An 18,855-nucleotide genomic window follows, 5' to 3' on the forward strand; every position below is an offset into this window, starting at 1 on the left:
CAACTCATTATTTATTTAAAGTAAATAAATTCACATGTTGATGTATATTCATTTAAGTACTAGAGATATGCTTAGTTGACATGGCATTAAAATATCTGCAATAATATCTAAACAAATAAATATTTTGATTTGATAACCTTTAGAAGGAAGCCAAATGAGGAAAAAATATTTCATTGTCTTTATTCCTTTATCATTTCCACTTTCCTAGTCTCTTCAGCTTCTGTCATTTGTTGACCAGACTCTCCTCACCCCTTCCTTGAAACTTTTATCTTCCTTGGCACTGGTAACATTATACTGCCCCAGTTTTTCTCCTATCTGTCTGACTACCCTTTTTCTGTATCTACTGGCTCATTCTCACACCTCTCACCCCCTGCTCAATTTGAACATGCCCTAAGATTCTGTGCTCAGTCTTCTTTTCTTCTCTTTGCATTTCTTTGTCTTCAGATTCTTCTTTTCCCAAAACTTTGCTCACTTCCATGTGACTGACTCCCCTTAACAAGTATACAACAGGCAATAATACGAAGAACTGAGAACCACCGAGAAACTACTAGTTCAGTGAGGGATAAACTTTTTCTGAACCACTTCTGTTGGTAGACAGATGATGCATGTGAATTTACAAGAAGAAGTAGAACTTTTTCTATTCATCCGTTCTTTTATCAGATAATATCTTTAAAGGACTGGTTAAGCAGGGAGAGATACCTCTCATTTTGTTTACCATTTATGTCTCTCTCCTGTATCATTAAAAAGAAAAGGACACATTTTATATATACATCTCAGTAAATCAAAAGCAGAATTTTTGAAAACCTTGAGCTTGCATAATTATTTTAAAAAGAAAAAAAGACATAAGATGCTTTCTTTTTTAATGATTAATATAAAAACCAACTTACCAATGATACCGCTATCTCTGCTTTCAAGGGTGGAGGTTGGACTGGTGACAGCCCCATAGCTGCTATCCTTGGCAGTTGCATTTGTACTGACTTGCGGGAGAGTAGAGCAGGGGCTGCTGGCTGGTGGAGAGGCAGTGCTGCTAGTCAAGGTGGAACAGGGACTTATCCTCTGGGTGATTGCTGAGGTCTGAAAAATTTAAATGAAAAATGAGATAAACTGATCAGCTGTTAAAGTAAAATATATCTTATGGTAAAACACATGCTTTGATAAGAAAAAAAAAATTCACATGCACAACTTTTACATCTATTAGTTTCTGTTTGTTTTTGCCTTCCGGGATAAAGCATTCTGTGTTCTATAATTAAGGTGAAACTTGATAAATTTAACATGAGCAGAGACTGGCCTGTTTTTCTGCCTAGGAAACTCACAGTGACAAGCAGTCTTTATCACTGCTATGAACTAATAGAGGAATTTATTAATCACAAAATTTTCTTGCTATTTTCAATCGAAATTTTTCTGAAGGCTTGGAACTTTTTCTTGCTAATAATTTTCTTTGGATAGAAAAAAAATGTCTCTGCAGCCAAGGAGAAATAAAAATAAAGTTCTTAATGCAAATAAATGTGTTTTATTTGATACACAGGTGGTTGCTCAGAGGCAATAAATGAATGCAGGGAAAATGCCTTATCTAAAAGTTTGTCAAATAAAATAGATCAAACAATATTAATTTAATACAAAATGAAATAATTTCTCTGTAGAAACTGATTAAAGACTGAGATCACTGAGTGATTCTTACACCTAAAGTTACCTCCTTTTCACATTTTTGATGGGAAGTAATGAATACTGATGGTAATATATTCTGGTTTACCTAATTTAATGACAATTCGCTTTTCTTTAGCTCTTTCTACCCAAATAAATTAATGAAATAATGAATGAAAGTCTATGTTTTTTCAAACACTCAAGAAATGTTATCCTACCCTGATACCAAAACCAGACAGAGATGTCACAAAGAAAGAAAACTACAGGCCAATATCACTGATGAACATAGATGCAAAAACCCTCAACAAAATACTAGCAAACAGAATCCAACAGCACATTAAAAGGATCATACACCGTGATCAAGTGGGGTGTATCCCAGGAATGCAAGGATTCTTCAATATATGCAAATCAATCAATGTGATAAACCATATTAACAAATTGAAGGAGAAAAACCATATGATCATCTGAATAGATGCCAAAAAAGCATTCGACAAAATTGAACACCATTTATGATAAAAAAACCTCCAGAAAGTAGGCATAGAGGGAACTTACCTCAACATAATAAAGGCCATATATGACAAACCCACAGCAAACATCGTTCTCAATGGTGGAAAACTGAAACTATTTCCACTAAGATCAGGAACAAGACAAGGTTGTCCACTCTCACCACTCTTATTCAACATAGTTTTGGAAGTTTTAGCCACAGCAATCAGAGAAGAAAAGGAAATAAAAGGAATCCAAATCGGAAAAGAAGAAGTAAAGCTGTCACTGTTTGCAGATGACATGATACTATACGTAGAGAATCCTAAAGATGCCATCAGAAAACTACTAGAGCTAATCAATGAATTTCGTAGAGTGCCAGGATACAAAATTAATGCACAGAAATCTCTTGCATTCCTATACACTAATGATGAAAAATCTGAAAGAGATATTAAAGAAACACTCCCATTTACCACTGCAACAAAAAGAATAAAATATCTAGGAATAAACCTACCTAAGGAGACAAAAGAGCTGTATGCAGAAAGCTATAAGACACTGATGAAAGAAATTAAAGATGATACAAACAGATGGAGAGATATACCATGTTCTTGGATTGGAAGAATCAACACTGTGAAAATGATTCTACTACCCAAAGCATTCTACAGATTCAGTACAATCCCTATCAAACTACCAACTGCATTTTTCACAGAGCTAGAATAAAAAAATTCACAATTTGTGTGGAAACACCAAAGACCCCAAAGAGGCAAAGCAATCTTGAGAAAGAAAAATGAAGGTGGAGGAATCAGGCTCCCTGACTTCAGACTATACTACAAAGCTACAGTCAGCAAGACAGTAATGGTACTGGCACAAAAACCGAAATATAGATCAATGGAACAGGACAGAAAGCCCAGAGGTAAACCCACACACATTTGGTCACTTTATTTTTCATAAAGGAGGCAAGAATATACAGTGGAGAAAAGACAGCCTCTTCAATAAGTGGTGCTGGGAAAACTGGACAGCTCCATGAAAAAGAATGAAATTAGAACACTCCCTAACACCATACACAAAAATAAACTCAAAATGGATTAAAGACCTAAATGTAAGGCCAGACACCATCAAACTCTCAGAGGAAAACATAGGCAGAACACTCTATGACATAAATCACAGCAAGATCCTTTCTGACCCACCTCCTAGAGCAAGCGAAATAAAAACAAAAATAAACAAATGGGACCTAATGAAACTTAAAAGCTGTTGCACAGCAAAGGAAACCATAAACAAGAAGAAAAGACAATCCTCAGAATGGAAGAAAATATTTGCAAACGAAGCAACTGACAAAGGATTAATCTCCAAAATATACAAGCAGCTCATGCAGCTCAATATCCAAAAAACAAACAACCCAATCCAAAAATGCGCAGAAGACCCAAATAGACATCTCTCCAAAGAAGATATACAGATTGCCAACAAACACATAAAAGGATGCTCAACGTCACTAATCAGTAGAGAAATGCAAATCAAAACTACAATGAGATATCATCTCACACCAGTCACAATGGCCATCATCAAAAAATCTACAAACAATAAATGCTGGAGAGGATGTGGAGAAAAGGGAACCCTCTTGCACTGTTGGTGGGAATGTACATTGATACAGCCACTGTGGAGAACAGTATGGAGGTTCCTTATAAAACTAAAAATAGAACTACCATATGACCCAGCAATCCCACTACTGGGCATATACCCTGAGAAAACCATAATTCAAAAAGAGTCATGTACCAAAATGTTCACTGCAGCTCTATTTACAATAGCCCGGAGATGGAAACAACCTAAGTGTCCATCATTGGATGAATGGATAAAGAAGATGTGGCACATATATACAATGGAATATTACTCAGCCATAAAAAGAAATGAAATTGAGCTATTTGTAATGAGGTGGATAGACCTAGAGTCTGTCATACAGAGTGAAGTAAGTCAGAAAGAGAAAGACAAATACCGTATGCTAACACATATATATGGAATCTAAGAAAAAAAAATGTCATGAAGAACCTAGGGGTAAGACAGGGATAAAGATACAGACCTACCAGAGAATGGACTTGAGGATATGGGGAGGGGGAAGGGTAAGCTGTGACAAAGTGAGAGTGGCATGGACATACATACACTATCAAACGTAAGGTAGATAGCTAGTGGGAAGCAGCCGCATAGCACAGGGAGATTAGTTCGGTGCTTTGTGATCGCCTGGAGGGGTGGGATAGGGAGGGTGGGAGGGAGGGAGACACAAGAGGGAAGAGATATATGTATACATATGTATATATGTAACTGATTCATTTTGTTATAAAGCAGAAACTAACACACCATTGTAAAGCAATTATACTCCAATAAAGATGTTAAAAAAAATAATAAAACTACAATGAGGTTATCACCTCACACCAGTCAGAATGGCCATCATCAAAAAATCTACAAACAATAAATGCTGGAGAGGGTGTGGAGAAAAGGGAACCCTCTTGCACTGTTGGTGGGAATGTAAATTGATAACAGCCGCTATGGAGAGCAGTATGGAGGTTCCTTATAAAACTAAAAATAGAACTACCATACGACCCAGCAATCCCACTACTGGGCATATACCCTGAGGAAACCATAATTCAAATAGAGTCATGTACCACAGTGTTCATTGCAGCACTATTTACAATAGCCAGGACATGGAAGCAACCTAAGTGTCCATCAACAGATGAATGGATAAGGAAGATGTGGCACATATATACAATGGAATATTACTCAGCCATAAAAAGAAACGAAACTGAGTTATTTGTAGTGAGGTGGATGGACCTAGAGTCTGTCATACAGAGCGAAGTAAGTCAGAAAGAGAAAAACAAATACCGTATGCTAACACACATATATGGAATAATAAAAAAAAAAGGTTCTGAAAAACCTAGGGGCAGGACGGGAATAAAGACGCAGATGTAGAGAATGGATTTGAGGACACGGGGAGGGGGAAGGGTAAACTGGGATGAAGTGACAGAGTGGCATGGACATATATACACTACCAAATGTAAAATAGATGGCTAGTGGGAAGCAGCTGCACAGCACAGGGAGATCAGCTCAGTGCTTTGTGACCCCCTAAAGGGGTGGGATAGGGAGGGTGGGAGGGAGACGCAAGAGGGAGGGGATATGGGGATATATGTATATGTATAACTGATTCACTTTGTTATAAAGCAGAAACTAAGACACCACTGTAAAGCAATTATACTCCAATAATGATGTTTAAAAAAAAATGTTATCCTTTTCAAAACAGTACTTGATCAGTGGCAAAATTACTTGGAGTATTAATGATAAATTTAACATCTTTAAATGTTAAATTAAAAAAAAAAGCATTTCAGCTTTACATACAGAATCTATTCATAATCTCTCTGCTAAAATTGAAGATTTACATTTTATAACTTGACTGGAAAATATGCTGATCACTGAATATGAGAATATTAAGGCTCTTTGACTCGTCCCCAAATGATTTCCAGATGCAATCTCTTATATTTAATTATCTGTGTTGAATCCAGGTTTTGATTTTAATTTAAATGCTATAACCAGGTCATAAAAGATACATTCAACTCAACCAAGCATAAGTGACATTCTCAGAACCCTGCAACCAAGTAAATCTTTTCAATCATATGAATAATATTAGAAACTGATTTTTCTTAACAACACAATAAGCCCTCAAATCTATGCCATTTCTCTTCTATATAATTTTTCTCCAGAAGAGGGAGGAGTTTCAATTTCTTTGTAATTTCCTCTATTTCTATAAAATGATGTTGGTCTACCAGAGCAATGAATTTTTTAAAAACTGGGCTTGCAGTAGAATTTCCTGTGGAATGTAAAAAACAAGTTCCCCTATAAAACTGACAGATACTGAACCCCACCCCAGTCTTACTGACTTAGAATCCTTCCTAGTTAGAATTTGGCATGGCAATTTTTAACTGCCTCATTCTCAGTTTAAGAAATATGTGGGTACTCTAATAGAACTGTATTAGAGTCTTCTACATTAGCTATATCTATACTATATAGTCATTCCATGTTGAAAAAGTTTAATTTGGGTATAAATCTATTACCTCTAGAGCAACTAATTTCCATTTTTAGACAAGATTCTCAGTCGGTTCTTTGAGAAAGGAAACTGTATTATATGCATAATATAGCCAATGTGGAGGTTAGGCTCAAATGACACATAATTTTTACTACAAGTTATTTTCTGGAAAATAAAGCATTTACCACAGACTATGCTTTAAAAGCTTTAACTGTAAAAGCAAAGCTTAAAGATCAAGCCATTTAGAAAGCAGAAAAGTGTTCATGGCTTGTGAATTAAAAGGCAAGCCTTATATTTATTTAAGGAGGCTAGTTAATGAGACATAGAAATCTCTTCTGGGCACAGAAAGACAACATTATCTACTCTCCATACTGCAGGCTAAAATGGACATCTAATTAAGCCGCTCCGCTTCTAAAACCTTTCAGTGGCTTTCCCATTGATCTTTTAGTGGTCTCCAGAAGGATCCCAAACTCTCAATCGGATCTCTTCAAGGTTCTACAAATACCCAAGGGAAGAATCTAATGATGGAATTTATAAGGTACATCCTAATACACCACTGAGAGAAGAAAATACAGTGATCAGTTGAATATCACTTTCAATATGTTGTCCTTTGCAAAAAAATGATATATGCTGACTTGCCTGTGCTGGATTTTGTCATTACTAGCACTATTCTGAGGACGCCATTACTATATAGGGTCTTTCTAAACAAAGCAATCTATCTTTGTCAGTATGTTGTTTAGTACAGAAGAAAGTCACTAAGTGAACATGACCTCCTAGTTCTTAATAATTTTCCTAAGACTAGAAATTCCAATGGTCAATTCAGCCACTTTCTTCTGTGGTTCCAAGATAGTTTCATGGTATATTATATTCCAAGAGGGCTATCATGTAGCTTCATTATTAATATTTTACATTTGTTCAATGTTTCGTAGTTAAAAATTTTTAAATGTTATAATTGATACTTCGTTATCTCCTTATCAACCAAGTATGAGGCATAATAAATATTATTTCCCCATTTAAGAAATGTGAAAATGAAACTACCCTAAGTATGCAAGCTATGAAGCAATTTCCCCCAAATCATACAGTTCCTGCATACATTTACATACTAATTATATTGCATATATATCTTTTGTTTATATGACACTTTACAGCTTACAAAGTGATTTCATATTCATGATTTAACTTGATCTTCACAACAATCCTGTCATTATTTTATGCTATACTGGACCAGTATGGTGTAGCTATTAAGAACATAAGTTGTAAAAGCAGACTGCCTGGATTTGAATACTAGTCCATCACTTTCTGGCAGTGTGCTTCCATTTTTCTTTACCTGAAAATTGAAATATAAATGAACCCTACACATCTTCTACCTCCTGGTTCAGTGACTTTTCTGTTATACTATATCACTTTAATTACATTAAATCAATGATACTACTCATTTACTTATTTTATGACGAATTTATTCAGTAAATGCACAAAGCACGCTTTAACCTGAAATCTTTATTTACCATGACCAGGAAGGGGTTACCTGATTTCTAAATGAAGTCACAAGTCATGTGACTTCATTTAGAAATTACTGCAACAGGCTGTGACATGAAGCATCTCAAAAGCAACCAAATATAAATTTTAGCACCTCAAGAAATGTAGCTTTTTAGAAACACAGGGTCCTTGGCAAATTCTCAGATTGTAATGTCATGTTTCTTGGTCATTATTAGAACAGTCATATTTTAACCTGCTGTGAATATAAAGAGATAAAAAGTAAAATAGATGTTTTATTTATACCAATTTAAATGAGGCTCTCAACATGTATCATTTCTATTTTTTATTCACAGATCACAGCATACTGACATAGTTACAATGTAAATTAGTTTAAAAAAATCCCTATCACCATGAAGCTTACATTCTTGTATGATATACACAACTCCCCCACAACTAAATATATAATGTAATAAATTAATAAGAGCTATAAAAAAATAAAGTACCAGGATAAGGGGATACAGTGATGGGCAGGTACTATTAGATAAAGTAATTAAGGAAGAGGCCTCTCGGAGGAGGTAACATTTGAGCAGAGCACCGGATAAAGTAAGGAAGTGAGTTATGTGGGAAGAACATTCCAGTATAAATGAATGTTTTATGTGTTTGAGGAATGACAGGAAGGCCAGTGTTGCTGGCGAGCTGCAGGTGAAAGGGAGAGGGGTAGGAAATGATGTAGGAGAGGCAGCGAGGGGTCAGATCAGGTAGCCCCTTGCTGGTCATGGTAAAGATTTCAGATTTAATGTTAAATGTGGGGGAATACAGTGGGAGATCGAGAGAAGAGAAGTCAAAGGACCAGGTTCACATTTTCAAGGATCACGCTGGCTTCTGTGTAAACAGACTACAGGGGGCAAGAGTGGAAGCAGAGCCCTATTAGGAGGCCATTTATTCAGACAGTAAATATTTATTGAGCACCTACTAATAGTAGACATTGTTCTAGGTGCAGAGGATACAGTCGTAAATAGAACAGGCAAAAGTTCCAGCCTTCTAGCCTTACATTCTAGGAGCTATTGCACTAGCCCAGGCAAGAGATGACAGTGACCTGGATTTAGGTGTACCAGTGGAAGTAATGAAAAGGGATCAGATTTAGCATACATTCTGAAGACAAAGCCTACATAATTTGCTGAAAGAGTGAATGTAGAGTGTGACAGAGTAAAGCCAAGAATGACTCCAGTGCTTTTGTCTTATGCCTGTAGGTGATGCCACCTATTCAGACAGGAAACTCAGTAGAAGGAGCAGGTTCTGGGGAAAAATGCAAGAGTTCAGTTTTATGACATGTTAAATTTGAGATGTACCTTGGACACATAGGTAGAAAAGGTAGTGTAGGCAGCTAAAAATACAGATCTAGAGTTAAGGGGAAAGGCAGGGCTAGAGACAGTTTAGGAGTTAAGACAGTATTTAAAGACATAAGAATGGAAGAGTTTCAATCTGATTAGAATCTCCAGGTATTTGAATTTTACAGAAACTGCCCACATGATCAGAATGTGCAGCCAGCAAAACCAATGACCTTAGGAGTGAGAATATAAAGAAAGGAAAAGTCTGAGGAGAGAGCTCTGGAACATCTGAGCATTAACCACATGATCGACAAATATATTCAAATAATCCTTGTACACTTTATGGTGAAGCTAACATACGACATAGAATCTTCACCAACATTACTGAGAATACGCAATTTGAATTGAATTTGTCATCTTCTGAGTAAAATGGTTCACTACCGGACGTTCGTTTTAAAGATTAAGACCGCATAAATGAATCTGAGTCTAATACTTCTTTTGCTACATTTTAACTGAAAAGAACGGAATAGACAAAAGAAAAATGTCTATGAAATAATAATTTTTTCCAATTGCTAATATTTTTAACTTTCTGAGATAAATATCTAGATCATTAATTTTTTGGATTTTCTGCTTTTCTAATATATGTATCCAAAACTAAAGTTTTTTAAAGCATATTTTATATACTACAAGTTTTATTATATTTCATTTTTTATTATTTCCGTTTAAAATATTTTCCAATTTCTTGTGATTTTCTGACTTAAAGGCTACTTAGGAGTATATTAATATCCCAACACTTGGGGATTTTGATTTTCTGAGTTATCTTTTAGCTATCATTTTCTATGTTATTTTATAATTGATTAATTCTACTATGGTCACAGTAGTTGAAATCTTTTGACATTTGTTGAGATCTGTTCAATGGATCAGCATATTGTCAATTTGGCAAATAATCCATGTGTACCTGAAAACAATATGTATTCTGCAATTTGGGGGGGCGGTGCTCATATATATGTCTATTTTGTTTGTTGGCTTATTTACTTATTTATTTCCTCATTCATTCAATAAATAAGTCAAAACCTTAAAGTGGCTTTTTAAACTTAAGAAGGAAACTAAAAGACATTCTATAAACTGAAGAAATATAGTGATTATGGAAAATTAAGTTATATCTCCAGGCCTCAAAAGGCACTCTATACTTGGGATTATTCTTCTCAGAACACTGACACCCTGCAACATTTTTCCTTTCCTGGTTATAATAGGCTGTTTCATCCCATGTTTCACTAAGTTGATAGGAAGCAGTTTACCTGATTTTCATCCTGTACTTCCATGTTGTATTGGTCACCTGGCTGAACTTCCGTGACTTTCTCTCCAAGGAGGAAACCCAGACGAGTCATGAGTGTGTTTGCTGCCTCATCTACAGATGGAGGGGGACCAAGTTCTTGTTCAGCATCACCTATAACAGGAAGACATTGAAACACCTGAATCTATCAAAATAAAATGGCCAGTTTTGCAACTATTTTTACATTCAGTTTGGTCATTTCCTTTGTTTTCACATTCTAAATGCAAAATTACTAGGTCCTTGACTAGAAGCTGAATTTTCCACTGTTACATATTATAATTGATAGTCTACTCAGAATCCTCAATATATTTACTTGAGACCCTTGACTTTGAGAGAATGTTTTAGTAACTCATTGAATAGAAGTTTCCCATTTCTTTGGCAGTTAGCCTTCCAATACAAGTCCTAGTCTTGGGATCTAGTCCTGGCCATAATTACCACCTTCATTCAGGTTCTTTTATCTTTTTTTTTCCTTACAGTTCGTGTAAATATCCTTTTTTATTTTAAAATCAGTTCAAACTTACAAAAAAGTTTCAAGAATAGTACAAAGAACATTTTTTTCCTTAACCATTTGAAAATATAGACATGATATCCCATCATGTGCAGACAGTATGCATTTCCTATAAACAAGCAATTCTCTTACATAACCACAGTACTAGCAGAGAAATCAGGAACCTAACATTTTACATTATTATGATCTCATCCACAGACCCCATTTAAGTTTTGATATTTATCCAGTAATGTCATTTCTAGCAAAAAGATCCAATTCAGGATTAAGCAACTGCACTGAGTTCTTAGTTCTCTTTGACTCCTTTAATCTCGAACAGTTCCTCAGTCTCATCTTAACTTTCATGATCTTGACACTTTTGAAGCTTACAGGCCAGCTATTTTGCACAGTGTCCCTCAATTTGAAGTTATCTCATGACTTAATTCAGGTTATGCATTTTTGGCAGAACTACTGCAAAAGCAATGCTGTGTTAACTTTGATCACTTGGTTATGGCAGTGTTTGCCAGATATTTCCACTCTAAAATTATACTCTTTCTCTTTGTAATTAATAAGTATGTAACGGGGGGATACTTTGAAAGTATGTAAGTATCCCATTCTTCAACAAACTTTTAAATTAAAAAAAATTTTTGTGATAAAAATACACGTAACAAAATTTGCCATTTTAACCATTTTTAAGTGTACAATTCAGTGGCATTAAGTACGTTCACAATGTTGTGCAACCATCTCCATTTTCAGAACTTTTTAATCATCCCCCAGAGAAACTCTGTATCCACTAAATAAAACTCCCCAATCTCCCCTCTTACTAGCCCTAGCAACCTCTATTCTACTTTCTGTCTCTATGAATTTACTTATTCTAGGTACCCCATATAAGTGGAATCACACAGTATTTGTCCTTTTATGTCTAACTTATCTCACTTTGCAAATTTTCAAGGTTCATCCCATGTTAGATCATGCATCAGAATTTCACTCCTTTTTATGACTGACTCCATTTTATGTACATACCACATTTAGTTTATCTATTCATCTGTCCATCAAGTTGGACACTTGAGCTGTTTCCATCTATTAGATATTATGAATAATGATAGTATGAACATTGGTGTACAAGTAGCAGTCTGAATCTCTCCTCAATAAACTTTTGCCCACTACTTTTAGCATCCATTAATGTTTCTTGGTAGAATTACTATCATGCTTGCCAAACAGTGATATTTTCTAAATCCATCACTCTTCTATAGTTTAGTTTCTTTTCCTTTACCTATCTACCTACCTATCTGAACTCAAAGACTCCATTCTTACTCAATGAGTTATAACCTGTTACTATTATTATTTATTTTGATGCTCAAATTGTCCCAAAGTTGGCCACGTAAGCCCTTTCGATTTGGCTCCTGTAACCTTCTGATATATCCCTGTCATTTTCTGAGCACTTCTTTGCTTTCTGGCATCAGATGTTCCGGGCTCATCTTGTACTTTCCCTGCCCTAGCCCTAGAATCAGTCCTTTTCCCAAGAAGAGTTGGTTTTTTTTGTTTTTTTTTTTTAGTGGGGAAAGGTATTTAGAATATCAGGTATGCTCATTGCTATCAGGATGTCACTGCCCCCCAGGTCCACTCCGTCGACAGAGTTAGGCAGTATGCTCATACACTTATATACATATACACACAACTCTATATTCATTTTTATTTGTAAATCCATATACAAACATACACTCTAAATGTTCACAAAGATGCTCCAATTCCAATTCAATACCATAGGGTTAATTCTAGACTTCTTCCTTTCCAAAGTTGTAACTCTGTTCTCCAATAGTGAAAAATCTGGTTCTTGTTTTATTTAATACTATACTTATGTAATCTATCCCCCTACACGTAACAAACCTCACCGCTGCTCACTGCCACCCTGCACACAGGTGCACTACTCACCCTGGTTGGGTTCCTACCCTATGCCAGATGGCCTTGAGCTATCATTTCCCCCACAGTCAGGGTCATTTTTTCAAAATAATTCATATACCATAAACTCTATCCTCTTAAAGTATACAGCTCAATGGCTTTAGTCTCTTCATAAGTTTATGGAACCATCACCACTTTCTAATTCCAGAATACTTTCATCACTCCAAAAAGAAACCCCATTCAGGTTCATTTTTTTGCCCTGGAATTTAGACCCCTAAAATTCCTGATCTCTGGCATTCATTTTAATCCTGTGCTTCCTGACTGCTACACTCTTCCCATACAATTAGCTTTTAACGCAATTTTCTTTTTTCTTTTTTAAGAGCTCAGCTATTTATTTAACGTGTTAAAGAGGTTTAGTCAAAAAGACCAAAGCCCATGTCATCATCAGACTCTTCAGATTCTTCTTTCTTTGCTTCCACTTTCTTCTCCTCAGCTGGGGCAGCAGTGGTGGAGGGGGCAGGACCTCCTGCCGGTGCAGCCCCAGATGCTGGGGCAGGTCCACCTGCCCCCACATTGCAGATGAGGCTCCCGATGTTGACACTGGCCAAAGCCTTTGCAAACAAGCCTGGCCAGAAAAGTTCAACATTTACACTGGCTGCTTCAATGAGGGCATTGATCTTATCCTCGGTGACTGTCACCTCACTGTCGGACAGGATGAGGGCTGAGTAGATGCAGGTGAGCGCTGAGTCGGAGGCCATGGTGCGGGCGAGTGCTAGGCAGGGGCTGCCGGGCATGGTGCAGTCGCCAGATGAAGTGAGGGCCTACACCCCAATGCGGCCTCAGCTTCCTCAGAAGGACCGAGCACCTTAGCGGCAGCTGAGGAAAGCGTACTTTTTTTTCTATTTAGGCTATTTTTCAGTGGTTACCAACTACAGGAATTATTCTTTTTCAAACCTTTTCACTGAGGGATGCTGAATAATGTCAGTATGAGGTCTTTCCTTGGGCTCAATTTATTTCCAAATAGAGAATTTATAGAAATTTATAGACATAAAAAATAGCCAGGGAACTCAAGATGATCTATTTTAAATGTGAGACAGAACTAATTTACCTAAACTGAATAATATCTCTTTACATTAACTTGATTCATTTCAACATTTTTTCAGATTTTGTTTTATGTTCAGATGCATTCAGTCTAACCTGTTAACAATCCACAGTAGCACGTATCCTATATAGGATATTACAAAAATCTTTTTTTTTTTTTGGAGTCAGATATGTCCTTTCACCATAGCAAGCATTAACTAGAGTATCATATGGTTTGATGCTAAAATATAATAGCTTAATTTTTTAGGATATTCAGCATTACACATTAAATCACTCCTAATGGCAAGAAAGTGAGGTTTATGTTCTTATTACTCAATTTAACATTTATCTTAACTTCTCTACTAAAGTCACAAGCTGCAGGTCAGAGGAAGGGACTACAGGTGTATCCTTGTATAGTATTATTGAACTCAAGTGCTCCATCTGTGGAAAATCTATATAGAATTCTCACTGAGGACTTCCCTGGTGGCACAGTGGTTAAGAATCCGCCTGACACTGCAGGGGATATGGGTTCAAGCCCTGGTCTGGGAAGATCCCAGATGCCATGGAGTAACTAGGCTTGCACACCACAACTACTGAGCCTGCGCTCTAGAACCTGCGAGCCACAACTACTGAGCCCATGAGCCACAATTACTGAGCCCACGCGCCACAACTACTGAAGCCCTCGCGCCTAGAGCCTGTGCTCCGCAACAAGAGAAGCCACCACAATGAGAAGCCCGTGCACCACAATGAAGAGTAGCCCCCGCTCGCCACAACTAGAGAAAGCCCATGCACAGCAACAAAGGCCCAATGCAGACAAAATAAATAATAAATTAATTAAAAAAGAAAGTGCCTGGACTGGCATTCAAACCTAATTCTACCAGCGTTAAAGTCCCATTAAAAAAAAAAAAAAAGAATTCTCATTGAAATTATGCCAGAGTAGAAAAACAGGATCTATATTCCCTTCCCTACTTCTCTGCAAGAGGCAACAAAAACGGATTTCTCTTCCACAGACCAGAAAGATATCCCAGGGGCTTTATTACCTCTATAATGTCCAACATTATAGGCAGTTCCTTATCTCTCTACCTCTGCCCAACTATGATATTCTAATATAAAATCTCAGGAAAAAGCTGTGTTACAAATGCATGCAAATGCATCTTCAAAACAAGTACCCTAAATCTAAAAAATAATACAAATGAATGTATATACAAAACAGAAACAGAGTTACAGAGATAGAAAACAAACCTGTGGTTACCAAAGGGGAGAGGGAAGGGTGGAGGGACAAATTAGGGGTATGAGATTAACAGATACAAACTACTATATATAAGTAGATGAGCACCAAGGGTATACTATATAGCACAGGGAATTATATCCATTATCTTGTAATAATCTATAATGGAATATAATCTGCAAAAATACTGAACCATTATGCTGTACACCTGAAGCTTACACAAGACTGTAAATCAACTATACTTCAATTAAAAACACACAAATCCCCTATCCGTCATTCAAGCAAATTTCCACCTTTAAACCCTTGCTATGAAGAATTTTTCATTTCGTTACCACAGTGTGTAGAATTTCTAAACTACTGAGTCAACTATTTAATATTATTAAAATTTATCAAAGTCTACTATGATAACAAGAATATTTATAGCATATGAAATTTGAAGTAAACAGTTTCAGGTTAAAATGCTAAATGTAATTCTGAAGACATCTATAATAAAATGTAAAAGTCCCTGACCTCTTTAAATTTCACAACATACTACTACACTATATACAAATGGTAGGCAAGAGGCTATAATTATATTATTATTTCATGCATTATTTGCAAAAGTCCAAATGTTACTCACTTAAGAAAGAGGCTAGGGGAAAAGAAACCAAACTCTTCCTTTTTCTTCTAGGCTCTTATACTCATGTTACTCTTAGTCTTATTATATCACTCTATTTCTCTTAAGTGCTTTTTTTTCCCCTAAATATTAGTTTCTTAAAAAGATACTAATATTTATTATTTTTAAGAAGTCCACAAGCTCATATACTTTATATACATTAAAGTATTTATGGGAGAAATGATATAATGACCAGGTTTTGCTGAAATTACTACAGAAAAAAATGGAGAAGATATAGATAAAACAAAGTTGTCAAAATTATTGAAGCTAGGAAATGACTACATAGTGGTGCATTATTTTATTCTCTGTTTGTGAATGTTTGGAACTTGAGGAAAAAACTCTATGCAGGGAAGTTTCTTTTAAATAACTTAGCAGTTCTCAACTGGTGACAATTTTGCCACCCCAGGGAACGTTTGGCAATGAGTGGAGATATTTCTGGTTGTCACACTGCAGGGAGCGGTGCTGCTACTGGCATCTAGTAGGTAGAGGCCAGGGACTCTCCCAAACAACCTACAATACACAAGACAGCTCTCCACAATAAAGGATTATCTAGCCCCGAAAGTCATTAAACAGTATTGAGGTTGAGAAACCCTGAAACAGCTAGAATCACCTTATCCTTTAAAATCTGTCAAATTGGATGAACTCTTACCACACAGTCAGTAGGAAAAGCAGTGTCCAACCTGTTACTTCCATGGATTCTTAAAATTACTTCAATTTCTAACTTACAATGAATTTTTAGTCTTTGGGCTATTTCTTTCCTGAGTGTAGGGTCTGTTTTCTGCACTACTAGATTCTGCTGTAATCTTTTCAGTCTTCAATGAACCTTAGTCTTATGGTGGTGTGTGGACAGGACTTTACTGGGGCTACAGCGTGTTTGTTAAGGGTGGGGGATTATGTCATGGCACAGAACAATTAAATGAAACTAAAAAATATGATATATCTCAAATTTTCAGATTATCTTTTATTAATTATAATAACAGCTAGCACATATGGGGATTAATTATATGCCAGGTACTGTTTCTAAGTACTTTATATACATTAACTCTTTTAATGATCATAACCACCCTATGAGGTAGGCACATATATCCCCTTTTTATGAATAAAGAAAGTAAAGCACAGAGGGATGAGTAACTTACCCAAATTCATAAGCTAATAAGTAGCTGATCCAGGAAATCTGGATCTAGAACTCAGGCTCTTAACCCCTAAGCTCTACTGTCATCCTTGATTCCAGTCTCTCACCATTTTGCTGGGCATCACTTCCTACCTCCCCTCTGCCCAGGGTATTTGTTCAAAACTCTCAAAATTCCTCTTAAATCCTCATACCAAATATTTTACCTATCTTTTCTGTCTCATCCATGACCATCCAGGCGATGTGAAGAAGGTGTCATCTTCATAACCAAACACGCCCAATTAAGGTATGTCCCTAAACAAAGACAGTACTTTTCTTGAGTGGGATTCTACTGTGACTCCTTTAATAATGATGAATTTGGAGTATGATACACAACAAAACAAGATGGCTGGTAGGTTGTTGGAAAATAATCACCGTGACACTATTATACACAAAATAAATCATATCATTCATACATTATGTTGATTAAAACTCTTGAAATTTATCTTGGCTATTTGGGAGCAGTGTGTTTATGCAATAGGCTTTGCTCCCAGAATACTGAATGAGGAATACAGCACCGTAAAACTAAAGGATTCTTATGCCTGGATATTTTTTCCACAGCAGAAGTGGTTATTGAATGTTTATCAAATGCCTTTTTTAGCCTCTATGAAGAAAACTAGTTGTTTTTATTTCTCTTGCAGCTATTAGTATGATGAACTATTTTAATGGATTTTGTAATTTTGAAAAGCTTTCATTAAAGTTAATAGGAATTATTATTAAACATTAAAAAAAAATAAAGGATTTAAAATTCACATGGGAATGGAAAGGTCTAGGAATAGTAAAGAAAATGTGAAGAAGAATGACTGCTATTACTTAATATCAAGGTTTAATCTAATGCTAAAGTAATTAAGACAGAGTATGATTGGTACAAGCATAGATAAAATGACCAGGAGAACAGAATAAAGAATCCAGAAACATATCTATACATGTATAATCACCTTATTTGGACAGAGATGCCATTGCAATATTTTAGTAATCAAATGGCATTTTCAATCATTGGTGATGGATCAGTATGTATGAATAAAAATGAAACCTGTCCCAACCTCATCCCATACACAAAAATCAATTCCAGGTGGATAAAAGACCCAAATACGAAAGATAATACATTTTCTGGAAGATAGCCTAATAGAATAACTTCATGAACTAGGACTAGGCAAAGATTTCTTAAAAAGAACACAAAAAAGAAAAGATGGGTAAGTTTATTAATGAGAAAAACTTCTGTTCACCAAAGACTCCATTAAAACAGTAAAAAGGGGCTTCCCTGGTGGTGCAGTGGTTGAGAGTCCGCCTGCCGATGCAGGGGATACGGGTTCGTGCCCCAGTCCGGGAAGATCCCACATACCGCGGAGCGGCTGGGCCCGTGAGCCATGGCCACTTAGCCTGCGCGTCCGGAGCCTGTGCTCCGCAATGGGAGAGGCCACAGCAGTGAGAGGCCCGCGTACCGCAAAACAAAACAAAACAAAACAAAACAGTAAAAAGGCAAGCCATAGAGTGGGAAAAACATCTTTAGTTCATACATCCAACAAAGGACTTGTATTTAGAATATACAAAGAACTCGTACAAATCAATAAGAAAAATTAAGACAATACGATTAAAAGATGAACAAAAGAAATTCCACATGGGAATTTACAAAACTCCTGTTTTATACAAAATGTTCAACATTATACGGAAATGAAAATCAAAACCACAATGAGATACCACTACGTATGTGTAGTGCAGGATAGCACACAAAAGAAACAAACCAAAAACACCTGATAATATGGGGTAAAAGGACAGTTAAATCCTGCTGTACTGGTGTGAATGTAAACTGGTAGCATCAAATCTGGAAAAAAATTTAGACTGGGGACTGAAACCCCATGACCCAGCAAGTCTACTACTAGGTATATACCGAAAGGAAAAGTGTATGTAGGGGCATCAAAATAGATGTAACAAACATTCATAGAATTGTTCATAATAGCCAAAGCTGAAAATGTCCATCAACAGTAGACATACAATGAAATATGAGAGCAATGAAAGAGAA

The 18,855-nt window shown here is 36.2% G+C and overlaps 2 protein-coding genes across 5 annotated transcripts in view; both read right to left on the bottom strand.

Annotated features, from left to right (window-relative positions):
• TANC2 (tetratricopeptide repeat, ankyrin repeat and coiled-coil containing 2) overlaps positions 1 to 18,855 on the bottom strand; it is a 324,057-nt gene that overhangs the window by 143,931 nt on the left and 161,271 nt on the right. For all 3 annotated transcript variants that reach the window (XM_065896563.1, XM_065896562.1, XM_065896561.1), the window contains 2 exons: positions 10,287 to 10,435; positions 888 to 1,074 (listed from right to left, as the gene is read on the bottom strand). In XM_065896563.1, the coding sequence (XP_065752635.1) occupies positions 888 to 1,074; positions 10,287 to 10,435 (336 nt within the window). The remainder of the gene's footprint in view (positions 1 to 887; positions 1,075 to 10,286; positions 10,436 to 18,855) is intronic.
• Positions 13,118 to 13,462, bottom strand: LOC136138827 (large ribosomal subunit protein P1-like). Of its 2 annotated transcripts, XM_065897680.1 has the most exons (2): positions 13,392 to 13,462; positions 13,118 to 13,316 (listed from the first exon to the last, which is right to left on the bottom strand). In XM_065897680.1, the coding sequence occupies exons 1-2, from the start codon at positions 13,460 to 13,462 to the stop codon at positions 13,118 to 13,120; spliced, it is 270 nt and encodes an 89-aa protein (XP_065753752.1). The 2 variants fall into 2 exon arrangements, with proteins under 2 accessions (XP_065753752.1, XP_065753751.1); XM_065897679.1 differs by having other exon boundaries at positions 13,118 to 13,462.

This window comes from Phocoena phocoena, chromosome 19 (genome assembly GCF_963924675.1).
Source record: "Phocoena phocoena chromosome 19, mPhoPho1.1, whole genome shotgun sequence".
Classification (NCBI taxonomy): domain Eukaryota; kingdom Metazoa; phylum Chordata; class Mammalia; order Artiodactyla; family Phocoenidae; genus Phocoena; species Phocoena phocoena.